Genomic DNA, 15,400 nt, shown 5'->3' with positions numbered 1-15,400 from the left:
GGGAGGGAGCTCTTTTCTCTCGATGCTGTGGGTGTCCGCTGCCTGGGCCCTTCTGGAGAACTGGATCCCCCAGGTACGGTTACAGTCCAGGCCCCACAGGCTTTGAGTTACGGCCCTGCCAGGAAGCAGGCAGCCCCAGGAAACAGGACGCTGGACAGGCCTTCTGGATACTCTTACAGCCAGAGTCCACAGAGAGGGAGGAGTGGACAGGGTCATGGTGTGCTGCGTGCTCTAAGGTGGAGACTAGGAGGCTAAGAGGTTGTCGTATCCATGGTAACCCGTGTGGCTTTGTCCCCATTGTGACACTCTTTATGGCGTTTGGTTGGCATAGTACATCTACCAAAGACTGAGGCTCTGGACAATGTGAGGCCAACCAGCATTTGTCTTTGTGTGAGAGATTTCCATAGTGATGCAGCAATGATCGTGGTGTTTAAAATCTCAGCAGCAAACACTTCCCCTGCTTAGCTGGCTGGCCTTGAGGTGCATAGACAAAGCCTCCCTTGGAGTGACACAGATGTGGCTATGGTTGTGGGCGTGGCTAGGAATCAGAGTGGCGTGGAGAGGCGTGTGACCTTGGGAGTCTCGGACCAATCGGTGTACTGTAGTGTACTGTGACTTGTCTGGCCTCTGTTTCAGAGTGTGTTGGACTGAGACGGTCTGTCTGCCATCAGCTAACACAGTGCGATCTGTCTTTAAAATAGCTGTCCAGTGTTTCCAGATTTCTATGAAATATTACCTATAGTTAATTACAATATTAGTGCAATCGTTTTTTTTCCATTAATTGTTTATTACGTATGTTTAAAAGCAGCTTTTCTGTGTTTGAATGGTGTGGGCATATACCGGTCAATTAAAATATTCATGACAAGTAAACAGCTGATTGGACTGCTCAGCCAATGAGACGTCTCGGCCAAAAACATGCCATCTTCTATGAGGAAAAGGCAAGCATTTTTGAAACAGTCTGTTTGAGATACAAATTTGTGGTGGGGCTTTTAGTGCTGAGCGATTAACCGACATTTCGTTTTTATTTTCCCGGCTATTAAACAACTTATTTTTTTCTGTTTTTTTCTGAACACAACGTGCAGTTTCTCTAGAGAGAAATTAAAGTTGTCGTTTTTTATTAAGCAAATATTGAGCCTAAAGACTGTACAGTATGGGGAGCAGAGAGAACATTGTCTGGCTGCTACTGCCTGAGCAGAGATGAGATGATTACTTTTAAGGAATGAAAAATAATAAAGTCATCCATTAAAAATGTTTATTACTTCATTGTAATTTCCTGCTTTTCCATTGATGTCTGTCCAATGTGGACCTGACAGAGAATGGAATATTTTCTATGTTTTGACAATTGAATGTTCACTATTTTTTACTTTGGAATTTCCATTAAAAAGCTCTAAAATAATTTGTATGTAATTATTTCATAATGCATTTCATGATTAAATACAACATTTGAAACCGAAATTGAGAACGTGAATATTTTTTAATAATCAAACTGAAACCGAACCGATCTCAAAAAGCACTAGTCGCTCGGCACTATGAGGCTTTTGAGGCGGTTTTTTTTCTAATTTGTACTTTGGCCACAAGTATGAGTATAGGATGAGTCAACAACATTATTTGTGTACAGGTTAATAGATTGAGCTTTTAAAAGTGACATTTTCACAGGACAGTTACTTTAACACATTTCACCCTGACTCTTCTCACCACACTCCTCTCTCATTTCTCTCATTCGTATCTTTAGCCTGTCACTGTTTGTATTCACGAGGTGCTGTGATAACGCTTCTATTCTGGTCCTACTGTTACGATCTGCTGTGTCAGCAGCCTGCTGTGTCCTTGTCAGTCACCCCCCCCCCCCCACACACACACACACGTTTCCACCTATAAAAGATCACGTTGAACTCAATAAACCCCTCCCTGATTGGATAGTTTGGTTTGAATGCCATTCTGATGAGGAATAAGGACTTGTGTGTGTTTAGGAGCTTTGAACTGGAGCGGGCCACCTGTGTCTTTACCTCAACCTTTTCTGCCATAATGAAGGGTCATTGCCAGGCTGACATTCACCTAATTGGCACAGAGACAGGCAGGTGAGGGGCACCCCTGGGACTGAGGAAGGACCCCTGTGGGTCCCATGGCTCTTCCCACCTCCTACTGTAGCTTAAACCACAAGGCAATACTCAATAGTGGTGTTGAGACTGCTCTGAGACTTTAAAATAGTCTCGTCCCTTTTTAATCCAACCATTTGAACAACCAATTGGGCTGAAAGGTTGAAAACATAGAATAACATTTAATTGAATCACTACCTAGGGCAGCAGAGAGCCTAGCAGTTAAGAGCGTTGGTTAAGAGCATTGGGCCAGTAATCGAAAGCTCGCTGGTTCGAATCCCAGAGCTGACTAGGTGAAAAATCTGTCTATATCCCCCTTGATCATGGCAGTTAACCCTAATTTATCCTGTAAGTCGCTCTGGGTAAGGGTGTCTGCTAAAGGAGGAACATGTAAATGTGCCTTGGTTTGTACTTATCTGAAGCCAACCACAGTTATACTTTAGTGACACCTAGTGGCCAGGGTGGTGTAGTTTTTAAAATGATCTATATGCTGCATGCGTTTGTGGGAGGGCAGGGGGGGAAGATGAAAAGGGAGTTACCATGGTCCGACAGTCCCAGAAGTTCTTTCTATCACTCCCCAAATTGTCCCCGTAAACCTTTGGCCGTCACTTGTGGCTGTGGGAATAAGTGTACATCTGTTTGCTCTCCTCTCAGGAGAGAAACACACTTTGGCCGACTGGCAACATATCATATCGAAATGTCTTTGTCAGGTGAAATACTTACAAACTTAACCAACAATGTGGTTTTAAGAAAATACCCATAAAAAGTAAGAAATAATTAAAGAGCAGCAGTAAAATAACAATAGCGAGGCTATATGTAGGGGGTACCGGTACAGAGTCAATGTGGAGGCTATATACAGGGGGGTACCGGTGTCGAGGCAATTGAGGTAATATGTATATGTAGGTAGTTATTAAAGTGACTATGCATAGATAATAAACAGAGAGTAGCAGCAGTGTAGAAGGGAGGGGGGGCAATGCAAATAGTCTGGGTAGCCATTTGATTAGATGGTTTGGGGGTAGAAGCTGTTTAGAAGCCTCTTGGACCTTAACTTGGCGCTCCAGTACTGCTTGCCGTGCTGTAGAAAATGACTAGGGGGGCTGGAGTCTGACAATATTTAGGGCCTTCCTCTGACACCTCTTGGATGGCTGGAAATTTGGCCCCGGTGATGTACTGGGCTGTACGAACTACCCTCTGTAGTGCCTGGTATGGCCAAACAGTTGCCATACCAGGCAGTGATGCTCTCGATGGTGCAGCTTTAAAACCTTTCGAGAATCTGAGGATCCATGCCAATTCTTTTCAGTCTCCTGAGGGGGAATAGGTTTTGTTGTGCCCTCTTCATGACTGTCTTTGTGTGCTTGGACCATGTTAGTTTGTAGCTGTAGTTTTATTGTCCTTATTTGCAGACACATTAGCTGTTCTTTCATGTTGATCCTGCTCCGTTTTGGGTGTGCATACGTAAATGCTCTTTTCTCATGATCCAATCAGAGGTGTGTTTTCCTCGGCCCCTTTCACAGCTCTGCTTCCAGCTCTATCCCATAAAGACATCTAGGCCGTCTATGCCATCTGTAGGGGCAGGCCCAGTGGGGTAACAAGATAGCGTCAGTGACCCCCTGGTAAGGCGGGACTTTCATCTTTCGCAGGCTCAAAAAGTACTCCTCAACTGGAGACGAACAACCCTTCATCTCCAAGGTTTTATCCTCATTGATCTACACACCATACCCCATAATGACAAAGCAATTTAAAAATAAATAAATAATAAACAACTGAAATATTACATTTACATAAGTATTCAGACCCTGTACTCAGTACTTTGTTGAAGCACCTTTGGCAGCGATTACAGCCTCAAGTCTTCTTGGGTATGACGCTACAAGCTTGGCACACCTGGATTTGGAGAGCTTCTCCCATTCTTCTCAGCAGATCCTCTCAAGCTGGTTGGGTAGGGAGCATCACTGCAGGTCTCTCCAGAGATGTTTGATCAGGTTGAAGTCCGGACTCTGGCTGAGCCACTCAAAGACATTCAGAGACTTGTCCCAAAGCCACTCCTGCGTTGTCTTGGCTGTGTGCTTAAGGTTGTTGTCCTGTTGGAAGGTGAACCTTAGCCCCAGTCTGAGGTCCTGAGTGCTCGGGAGCAGGTTTTCATGAAGGATCTCTCTGTACTTTGCTCCGTTCATCTTTCCCTCGATCCTGACTAGTCTCGCAGTCCCTGCCGCTGAAAAACATCCCCACAGCATGATGCTGCCACCACCGTGCTTCACCGTAGAGATGGTGCCAGGATTCCTCCAGACGTGAAGCTTGGTTTTCAGGCCAAAGAGTTCAATCTTGATTTCATCAGACAAGAGAATCTTGTTTCGCATGGTCTCAGAGTCTTTTGGCAAACTCCAAACGGACTGTCATGTGCCTTTTACTGAGGAGTGGCTTCCGTCAGGCCACACTACGATAAAGGCCTGATTGGTGGAGTGCTGCAGAGATGGTTGTCCTTCTGGAAGTTCTCCCATCTCCATAGAGGAACTCTGGAGCTCTGTCAGAGTGACCATCGGGTTCTTGGTCACCTCCCTGACCAGGGCCCTTCTCCCCTGATTGCTCAGTTTGGCCGGGTTGGCCAGCTCTAGGAAGAGTCTTGGTGGTTCCAAACTTCTTCTATTTAAGAATGATGGAGGCCACTGTGTTCTTGGGGACCTTCAATGCTGCAGAAATTGTTTGGTACCCATCCCCAGATCTGTGCCTTGACACCATCCTGTCTCGGAGCTCAACAGACTATTCCTTCGACCTCATGGCTTGGTTTTTGCTCTGACATACACTGTCAACTGTGGGACCTTATATAGACAGTTGTGCCTTTTCAAATCATGTCCAATAAATTGAATTTACCACAGTTGGGCTCCAATCAAACACTTGAGTTACAGACAAATTACTATTGGAAGACATACTAAATGTAAATATTTCTCTCTCTACGTCTCTCTCTCTTTCTCTCCCTCTCTCTCTACATCTCTGTTTCTTTCTCTCTCCTTCTCTCTTTCTCTCTCCATCTCTCTCCTTCTCTCTTTCTCTCTCTCCCCTTCTCTCCAGGTGTCCATCCCTGACACCAGTAGTGCCTGTATGCGTGCGGTGTTGGAGTTCCTATACTGTGGGCTGGTGACGGCCTGTCCTGACTGGGAGCCTATGGAGCTCATCGTCCTATCCAACCGGCTGTGTCTGCCACGCCTCGTTGCCCTCACAGAGCAGCATGTTGTGGATGAGCTGCTACAGTGTTTGGTGAAGGGAGTAGACATTGACGGACAGGTGCTTGCTTACCTGGAGTTGGCTCAGGTGAGTCTCCAAATTCATCTACAAGTACTCACTGTATATTCTCAGTGACAGTTGTAGTGAAGACACTGTTACTGCAATACAGGTAATACTGTACGTGGTTGTATAGAATGTTCCCTCCAGTGAAATAGTAACTGACATCCCTGAACGATGAGACCATCCTAAAGCTTAGGCCTATTTATCATATACAGGACTGTATAGAACTCTGTTCTACAATGACAGGTGACATTAGTCTTAAAAATCCATTTGTCCACTTCTCATTCAAGTTCATCTTTCTTATTTGTAAAGTAAGAAAGTTTGAGGTGTTCTTCCTTGTCATTTAAACCTTTTTGATGGACTGCTCACCTATTCATTCATCCCTGGCAGTTCCACAATGCCAAGCAGCTTTATGCCTGGTGTCTCCATCACATCTGCACCAACTACAACAGCGTTTGTCGCAAGTTCCCCAAAGACATGAAGGTCATGTCTCCAGGTACAAACCAAGGCCCTCTCTCTCTTCTCTCCATCTCTCTTGTCTCATCTCTCCTCCCTCTTGTCTCATTTCTCCTCCATCCCTCTCCATGTCAATAGATAGACTACTCATATTAATGTAGTGCTTGTTTGTTTTTTGCTTTAGAAGTGCTTTGAGATTTATGTCTGTTAGTTTAATAAAGTTTAATAAATTTTTTATTATTCTTAGCTTGTTTTGTACTGCCTGTCCCACCTCCAATCCCCAACTTCCCTTCCCACCTCCCCTCCCTCCTCCAATCCCCAACATCCCTCCCTCCTCCAATCCCCGCCTCCCCTCCGTCCTCCAATCCCCAACTTCCCTTCCCAGTTCCCCTCCCTCCTCCAATCCCTACCTCCCCTCCCTCCTCCAATCCCCAACTTTCCTCCCACCTCCAATCCCCAACTTCCATCCCTCCTCCAATCCCCGCCTCCCCTCTGTCCTCCAATCCCCAACTTCCATCCCTCCTCCAATCCCCGCCTCCCCTCCATCCTCCAATCCCCGCCTCCCCTCCATCCTCCAATCCCCACCTCCCCTCCCTCCTCCAATCCCCTCCCTCCTCCAATCCCCAACCTCCCTCCTTCCTTCCCCTCCACTCCCCTCCTCCATTCCCCTCCATTCCCCTCCACTCCCCTCCTCCATTCCCCTCCTCCACTCCCCTCCTCCATTCCCCTCCATTCCCCTCTACTCCCCTCCTCCATTCCCCTCCACTCCCCTCCTCCATTCCCCTCCTCCATTCCCCTCCATTCCCCTCCACTCCCCTCCTCCACTCCCCTCCTCCATTCCCCTCCATTCCCCTCCACTCCCCTCCTCCATTCCCCTCCACTCCCCTCCTCCATTCCCCTCCACTCCCCTCCTCCATTCCCCTCCACTCCCCTTTTCCATTCCACTGCTCTCACTTGTTTTTTTCACATTTGTTTTTCATCCGTTATATTCACGCTTTCCCCTCCTGCGTCCTGTTCTGATGTTATTTCTCTCTCTCTCTCTCTCTCTCTCTCTGTGTCTCTCTCTCTCTCATTCACTCTCTCTCTCTCCCTCTCTGTCTCTGTCTCTCTCTGTCTCTGTCTCTGTCTCTCTCATTCACTCTCTCTCTCTCCCTCTCCCTCTCTGTCTCTGTCTCTGTCTCTCTCTGTCTCTGTCTCTCTCTGTCTCTCTCTCTCTCTGTCTCTCTGTCTCTCTGTCTCTGTGTCTCTCTGTCTCTCTGTCTCTGTCTCTGTCTCTCTCCCTCTCTGTCTCTCTCTCTCTCTGTCTCTGTGTCTCTCTGTCTCTCTCTGTCTCTCTCTCTCTGTCTCTGTGTCTCTCTGTCTCTCTGTCTCTCTGTCTCTCTGTCTCTCTGTCACTCTGTCTCTGTCTCTGTGTGTGTAGAGAACCAGAGGCACTTTGAGAAGCAGCGGTGGCCTCCAGTGTGGTTCCTGAAGGAGGAGGATCGCTACCTGCGCTCTCAGAAGGAGCGCCAGCGGGAGGAAGAGATCCTCCGTAAGCAGCACACCAAGAGGGGCTGGTGCTTCTGGAGACACCCGTCCTCCTCACCCCACGTCTCCTGAGGCTGTCGCCCCTCCATGACCCCTCCTAACCTCAGACTGAGGAGGCCATGAGCCTACCACCCCTCCATAACGGGAGAGCCAAGTCTCACCTCTGTATGATTGTCTGTGGTTGTACTGGGGACCAGAAGTCCTCACAAGGACCATTTGGACAACTGGGGACATTTTGCCAGTCCCCACAAAGAAAAGGGCTATTTTAAGCTTAGGGGTTAGGTTTAGAGTTACAATTGGGGTTCAGGTTAGTTAGGTTTATTTTTAGGGTTTGGGGTTAAGGTTAGGGTAAATTTTGGGTTAGGGAAAATAGGATTTTGAATGGGAATAAATGTGTTGGTCCACACAAAGGTAGTAAAACAAACGTGCGAGGTTCTCCACCCCCACAGCTGTAGGTCAAGCTTGGGCAATTTTCTATACCCCAGCTGGCCTCTTCTTGCCGGGCCGCAGTCCAGTGCTGCCTCTTCCCCCTGAGCTCCACCCAGCCACCAACCGGGGGTGATGGGACTGGGAACAAGGGCTCTCTCTGTCTCTCAGTCACACAGATGCTAAAGACCATTCCACAGACCACTGCGAAGACTCCCCTATGGGGAGGTTACCTCTGCCTTCAAGTCTATTCAGACTGTTAGAATACTGGACCAGACCGTTAGCCAGAGGCGCGCCAGCGCTGGTCCAACACACCAGGAGGAATGTTTCTGTTTGGTTTTCTTTCGCCGTGAGGTCTGGTCAGGGGTAATGACACACACCACCCAAAGACACACGCAGTGTTGAAGACCCTGATGACCAAAATGGCGGCAGAGATTTCAAATTAGAGTAGAGCCGATCCCAGACCTGGGTGTTTTGCTTCAGAGTCTCTGACCACCACTTATGCCTGTCTAACTTCTCATCTATAGACTTTCTCCTCCATTTTGGAAAAGTTTGACACCATTTTGTTTTCTTTCGGGTCTCATCCCAGTGAAGCTCTGTGTTGGAGGTTTGAATCCCAAATGTTGTCCTAGGGTACCTAGACTGTTCTAGAATCACCTGTCTCAAAGGGAGGGGGAATAAAGGGGGTAGTCTAGCTTTAGGAACCTGCTCCAGCCCAGCAGATGGCAGGTGGTTCAAGCACGCATCATGACCCCCCCAACCCCCACATAACACTAAGAGGAGAGGCCAACAGTGCTGAACAAACTGACCAAATCCCCCTCAAAGACATTCAAAGTGAACACTTGATAGCAATTCTGGATTAGAGGGCTATTTGATACCACTGCCATGGGAGGGAGTAAGAAGCAGAACTGAACAGAGTTCTTGCTCTGCCTTGATTGACCACAAGGGTGCCCCTCAGCCAGCCTGCCTTTACTCATCCTTACCACAGGGGGCAGCACTGCTCAGGGCACCATCGTCACCCGGAGCAAACAGGAGTTTTCTCCCCTACCTGTTTATATCCTTGATTCCAGTAGCTTTTGACTTTTCTTTTATTCCAGTTGTATTTGAAAGGCAACTTTAGCTGTTTGTCCTCACATAGTGTTGAAAGGTATTATACCAAAAATGAAGCTGTGACATGTTCTCTCCCTCCTGTTTCCTCTCCTCCTCCGTAACATGGCAAATATGGGAGGAAAGGAAAAAGGGATTAGGAAAGGAGGAATAATCTTTGGATCCCTGTCTGTGTGTCTTTAAAGCTGCAGTGTCAGGTAAAACCCAAGTGTCACTGCAGCACATTGTCTTTCACTCCTCTAGCTGGAATTGAAAACGGTGCTCAATATGTCTACTAAAAGACACTATGACACACACTTAAACATACATGCACACCTTGTTCCTTTTCTGTCCACTAATTTTGAAATGTCAGCCCAGTCCTTCATCAGTGTTTAATATGCAGGAACCTGATCTACAAAGATAATGTTACATTCACATCTGATGCACAAGTGTCCTATGAACGGTTTAGGATCTCTTGGAACAGCTCGAGGGGTTTTGGGTTATTTTTCTAATAGGCGTTGTGTTAGTGAATATATTCAGAGTATTATTCATTTCAATGATGGTCGTTTCAGTATGAGTAGAGTTGAATCTTAACATTACGTTAAATCCATCATTTGCAATACAGTATTAGACCAAATATTGGACTTGCTTTTAGTTCCAGGGTGCAGTTTTATTTATTTGCGAGGGAGTGTGATGTTTCAATCAGTTGTTAACAAAGAGGATGCAGTTCCAGCTTTTAGTTGAATGCTATTGGAGTTGGATGTTGAACTGCTGAGGAACTCTTCATAACCCACTGCACCTTTAAGATCTCCATGAATCCACCACAGTGTATCAGAACAGGCGTGTTGAAAGAAGAAGATTACTGTGTTTTATTTTCTTCTCTTTAGGAGTGAATGTGGGGGAAAAACAAGACTTTTTGACACCTTTTTTATGAAGCACTGTTGTTCTATTTGTGGCTTTGAGATTTCCTGTAACATTTCCGTCATATATATATATATAGGGGCTCTTATCCAGAGCGAATAGGGTTCAATTCCTTGCTCAAGGGCACATAGGCAAGTTTGTCACCTCTGGGATCAGAACCAACAACCTTTCGGTTACTGGTCCAACGCTCTTACCCGCTAGTGACTAACGGTGACTAACAGCGGGAGTTGGATAGATGGTGTGAAACATGGCTCGTTTTGCTTTTCTTCACAGAAGACATGTTTTGAGTCTTCAACGGCTACTGAAATAGCTGTACGGTAGGATCTCATGGGACCCAAGTGAGAATTGGGCTGACCTTACCAACAAAATATAGAAGGGAAAATAACCCAGGCTGACCTTACCAACAAAATATAGAAGGGAAAATAACCCAGGCTGACCTTACCAACAAAATATAGAAGGGAAAATAAAAAATAGTCCTAGCGCCCCTATTTAGGGCTGGGATATTGGAACATTCATCTGGGGTTGACGTGGGGACATACAGATGTTTTCACTTCATGACCCCTTTCTATGCCCCAAGGAGGAGTTATTTGAGTCCTACTAATGGTAGACATGCCCTACAAAGCCTTCCCTCATGGTTTGTGCCTTAAAAATGTACATCCACTATTAGGAACCGAGTATACTCTTAAGTGTACAGTGTAGTGTAGTTTTAAGGTAGTTGTATACAGTTACAGACAGGTTCTGCAAAGGATAATAGCTGAACTGATTGATTCAGTGTCTGGTTATGCTAACACACCCAGTCTCACCCCCCACCCAGGCCAGAGAGGCAGGTCTCTCCCTGGTCTGTCTCCTACAACTGAGCCTCCCTCTGTGGCAACAGACCCCAGCCCTCCTGGAGAGACACTGGGTCTACTGGTGGTCAGTCAACGACAGTCCTTAAATTAGTAGATGAAGGGGATTTCATATATTGTAAGGTCTGTTTCTGGTTAGCAAACTGATTGAGTCAGTCCCAAACCAGCAGAGGAGCCACTGTAAACCCCTAGAGACCCAGGGTTAGACACCTCTGACCTCACGGATACCAAAGCTTACTATGAGGATACTGGTTTCCTTGTGTGAATGATGGTCAATACTTGTGGGATGTGGTTATTAGTATTTTTGCATGGTGGCCTAATTTTGGCATTGTAATGACACTTTTCTCTTGACTTTTAATATTGGATTGCACTTTTCTTATTTTCTGTCGTTTTACCTCTGCCTTTTTGTGCTTGGCATGGACTACTTCTTTCAAAAGTTTATAAAAAAACAATGATATTTTGTAGCATGGGGTCTCCTTTTGTTTTTTAACTGTCCATGTGGTGTACTTGGTTTTATTGAGTGGGTGTCTCATGCTCACGGACAAAGACAAACTGGACTCAGTGATATTATTCATAGCATTAGTGGCTGACATTGAAGCCTGCGTCTATATTGTGGGAAGCCTCTTTAGTCGTAATATTCTAATTTTATATCATCTTATTCTCCGAATAACATTGACGGTACACAGGAATTTTACAGAGATGTCTTGCTTCTTGTACACTGTTATAGCATTATCTTAGCACTGTTCTGTGGTGTTTTGGAAGCAGCAGGTTAGATATGAGACATGGTGTTCTTGGGTTGCCAGCTGTTGGGCATGTGGTTGCCCCAGGAATTGACAGTGCTAGTACAGTACATAGTTGTAGTTTGCCACTCCAGTTCTAACACTATATGAATTCATACACCTTGAGAATGGCCAACGGGCTGCCTTGGGAGCTAAATGGACTGTTTTGATTGGACTTGTAAAACGATTCCTTGGCTTTGACCAGCCACCGACAGTTGAGTCCCATTTTCCCCTAGAGGCTCATTTCTGTAACTTCACATTTGGTGTGAGATGATGGACTATCATTTGAACTGCGGTTACTGCACTACTGTCATTTAGTCCAGACTCTTTTATGGTGTCACTTTAACATCACCCTAGTTCAGATTAGCTATAGAGTGTAGTAGTACAAACTCAAGAAAACATGAGTGTTCCTATGAGAATTTGCTGTAGCATTGATTAAGCTAATATTTTCTAACATGACATTTATTCATGGAAAGCAACCATTGTTGCTTGTCCCTGGCCTGGCGTCTCCTGTGCCTTTTTGAGATATTCTCACGCGGTTGCCTGTCTTCCCGAGCCCTCCTATAGGCTTGCCATGTGCATGAGGGGGCCTCCAAACCACTGCCTTCTGGGTTCAGGTTGGCACCCAAGCTAAAAACACACGCGCGCACACATTCAACCAGGCAGCTTTCCTTCTTGTCTCTTAGTGCCTGTGGATCGACCCATCTTTCGTAAATCCTATGCTGTGTACCAGAGAGGCTCTGCTAATGAGGCCTACGGTAGTCTACAGTAGTAAGGCACCCGACTTGGGAGCTTACAAATATGTCACCCAAACCTTGTTACATCATCCAGACAAGCGAAGCTATAGATAATAAACTGTGGAAAAGACATTGAGGGCCAACAGATTTCAGATTTCGTAACAAACTGATCTTTTGCACTCGGCAGTCTGTCAAGGCCTGCACTTTCCGTCTGTTATGTAGCCTTTAAACCATGTGTGTACTAATACATTATTAAACCAAGATTTACCAGCTTGCCTGAGCAGTCAGAAACAACTTCAACCCAAATCTCTCTCTCTCTCTCTCCCTCTCCCTCTCCCTCTCCCTCTCCCTCTCCCTCTCCCTCTCCCTCTCTCCCTCTCTCCCTCTCTCCCTCTCTCCCTCTCTCCCTCTCTCCCTCCCTCCCTCCCCTTGGTAAAGGCTCTTTAGACAGAGACTGCGGTTGTGGAGAACTGGGCTCTTAATTTGAAATGTAGGGCGGGAGTCCCATCTGTAAAGACTGAGACACTTCCACAGCAGTACTGTGTCTACCATTTTGACTCGAAAAGGCAAAACTGCTCCTTTGCTGTAATGGTATTCCACAGTTAACTTTGTAAACCCAACCTCCACTTGTTTGACCCAAAGCTAGCTGTTAGCCTAGAGAATCCTGTCTCGAAAGTGGCCCAGGACATAGAGCTGGGAGGGGGAGAGACAGGGGCCGTAGTAGGGTGAAGATGAATCTCTGCTCTGTGACTTTTCAGTGTGATTTATGCATATTATTATTATTATTATGCACTTTTGTTTCCCCCTTCTAATTTCATTTTCCAGTTCAAAGTGATATTAACTGCTTGTGTTAATACGCTTATGAAACACAACACACCACATACACAATACTAAGGGCTTATAAAAAAAGACAACAATCAGAATGTTTTGCTGCTTTTGAAAAATAAAAAAATAATTATTTAATATTTTTGAACCACTGTGATTTGTAAAAAAAAAATTAAAATAATAATAATAATAATTAAACATGTTTTTTTGGTGTTTTAGTATTTTAATATTTGACCTCCGGTTTTGTTAAAAATGTCTGCATATCTGTATTGTTCCTACTCAATGAGTGCTGGGAGCCAACCTGGGGACCTATTGGAAGGATCCCTGCCTTGGTCTATACAGAGGAAAGCATGAAGATGTGAAGCTGCCGTATGTACGCACACACACACACGCGCACGCGCACGCACGCACACACACACACGCGCGCACGTACGCACACACACACACACACACACACACACACACACTGGCTCTTTGTCTCTGTTTCTACAGAGGCACATCTCTAGTGTCAGCTAAGCAACACACACACACACACCCAGCAAGTCACCTCAAGGTTTGTTATTAATGCTGCTGTTATAGTGACCCGCCTCCTGTGCTGCTGTTATAGTGACCAGCCTCCTGTGCTGCTGTTATAGTGACCAGCCTCCTGTGCTGCTGTTATAGTGACCAGCCTCCTGTGCTGCTGTTGTTATCATAAATTAGATGGATTATCTCTCCAAGGTGGAGAAAAGGCAGGAGAAGATGAGAGAGAACTCCAGTGAAGATCATAGGAGACATTGCCATCGGTCGTCTACTTCACCGATCAGTAGAGAATAACGTACCAGTTTATCTACGCTACCGTTCAAAAGTGGGGTCACTTAAAAATGTCCTTGTTTTTGAAAGAAAATAGATATTTTTTGTCCATTAAAATAACAGAAAATTGATCAGAAATACAGTGTAGACATTGTTAATGTTGTAAATGACTATTGCAGCTGGAAACAATTGAGAGTGCGTTGAAATGCACAAATTCACAGCGCCGACTGGTCCAAGGAAGAGAGGAAAGGCTGCCAGATTTGGTCAAATGTTGACCATTTATTGTTCAGAATATATCTTAATTCTTTCTTAGTGTGTGGTGTTTGCCAATTCGCTGAGCCATAATTTGGTAGAGGGCGCTTCCCTCCTTTTCCGAAACAACAAGATACATTTTTTTGCCGAAATGAGACTGTAAGAGATTAGTTGTTTTGGGGGGTTGGTTAATCCGTTTGGGGAATCAGAAACTCCCAGGATTATCAGAAGCGGGTCTGGGTCTATTGAAGTCTCCAGAATTTCAGAGAGGATCCTAAAAATCCCACACCAATAACCATACAAGCTAGAGCATAGGGCAAAGCAGTGGAGTAGTGTACCCTGCGCAGCCTGCCATTTATCACACATAGGGGATGTATCAGGAAATATCCTATGCAGTTTATTTTTGGAATAGTGTAGTCTGTGTAATGCCTTGAATTGTATGAGATGATGTCTGTCTACATAGGCGTACAGAGGCCCATTATCAGCAACCATCACGCCTGAGTTCCAATGGCATGTGGTGTTAGCTAATCCAAGTTGATCATTTTAAAAGGCTAATTGATCATTAGAAACCCCTTTTGCAATTATGTTAGCACAGCTGAAAACTGTTGTCCTGATTAAAGAAGCAATACAACTGGCCTTCTTTAGACTCGTTGAGTATCTGGAGCATCAGCATTTGGGTTCGATTACAGGCTCAAAATGGCCAAAAACAAATAACTTTCTTCTGAAACTCGTCAGTCTATTCTTGTTCTGAGAAATTAAGGCTATTCCATGTGTGAAATTACCAAGAAACTGAAGATTTCATACAATGCTGTACTTCTCCCTTTACAGAACAGTGCAAACTGGCTCTAACCAGAATAGAAAGCGGAGTGGGAGGCCCCAGTGCACAACTGAGCGAGAGGAAATTAGTGTCAAGTTTGTGAAACAAAGTCCTCAACTGGCAGCTTCATTAAATAGTACCTGCAAAACACCAGTCTCAATGTCAACAGTGAAGAGGCAACTCCAGGATGATGGCCTTCTAGGCAGAGTTCCTCTGTCCAGTGTCTGTGTTCTTTTGCCCATCTTAGTATCTTATTTTTATTGGCCAGTCTGAGATATGGCTTTTTCTTTTTCTTTCTTTTTTTCTTTACCCTTTGTTGACGTCAATTTTATGTTATTTTAATGGACAAAAAATTTGCTTTTCTTTCAAAAACAAGGGTATTTCTAAGTGACCACAACCTTTTCAACGGTAGTGTATACAGTGGGGCAAAAAAGTATTTAGTCAGCCACCAATTGTGCAAGTTCTCCCGCTTAAAAAGATGAGAAAAGAGAGGCCTGTGAGTCCCTGGCGGCGTAGTGTGTTACTGATGGTAGGCTTTGTTACTTTGGTCCCAGCTCTCTGCAGG

General features: G+C 45.3%; 1 protein-coding gene across 4 annotated transcripts in view; it reads left to right on the top strand.

Moving 5' to 3' along the window:
- Positions 1 to 13,146, top strand: part of LOC139410638 (Rho related BTB domain containing 4) — a 69,953-nt gene extending 56,807 nt beyond the window's left edge. For all 4 annotated transcript variants that reach the window (XM_071155995.1, XM_071155994.1, XM_071155993.1 and 1 more), the window contains 3 exons: positions 5,157 to 5,396; positions 5,760 to 5,865; positions 7,246 to 13,146. In XM_071155995.1, coding sequence (XP_071012096.1) covers positions 5,157 to 5,396; positions 5,760 to 5,865; positions 7,246 to 7,424 — 525 coding nt within the window. In that variant the 3' untranslated portion in view covers positions 7,425 to 13,146. The remainder of the gene's footprint in view (positions 1 to 5,156; positions 5,397 to 5,759; positions 5,866 to 7,245) is intronic.
- The last annotated feature ends 2,254 nt before the right edge of the window (positions 13,147 to 15,400 follow it).

The sequence above is a fragment of the Oncorhynchus clarkii genome, chromosome 6, assembly GCF_045791955.1.
Source record: "Oncorhynchus clarkii lewisi isolate Uvic-CL-2024 chromosome 6, UVic_Ocla_1.0, whole genome shotgun sequence".
Classification (NCBI taxonomy): Eukaryota; Metazoa; Chordata; class Actinopteri; order Salmoniformes; family Salmonidae; genus Oncorhynchus; species Oncorhynchus clarkii.
Note: the sequence above shows the minus strand (reverse complement) of the source record. Positions and strands in the feature narration are given on the sequence as shown.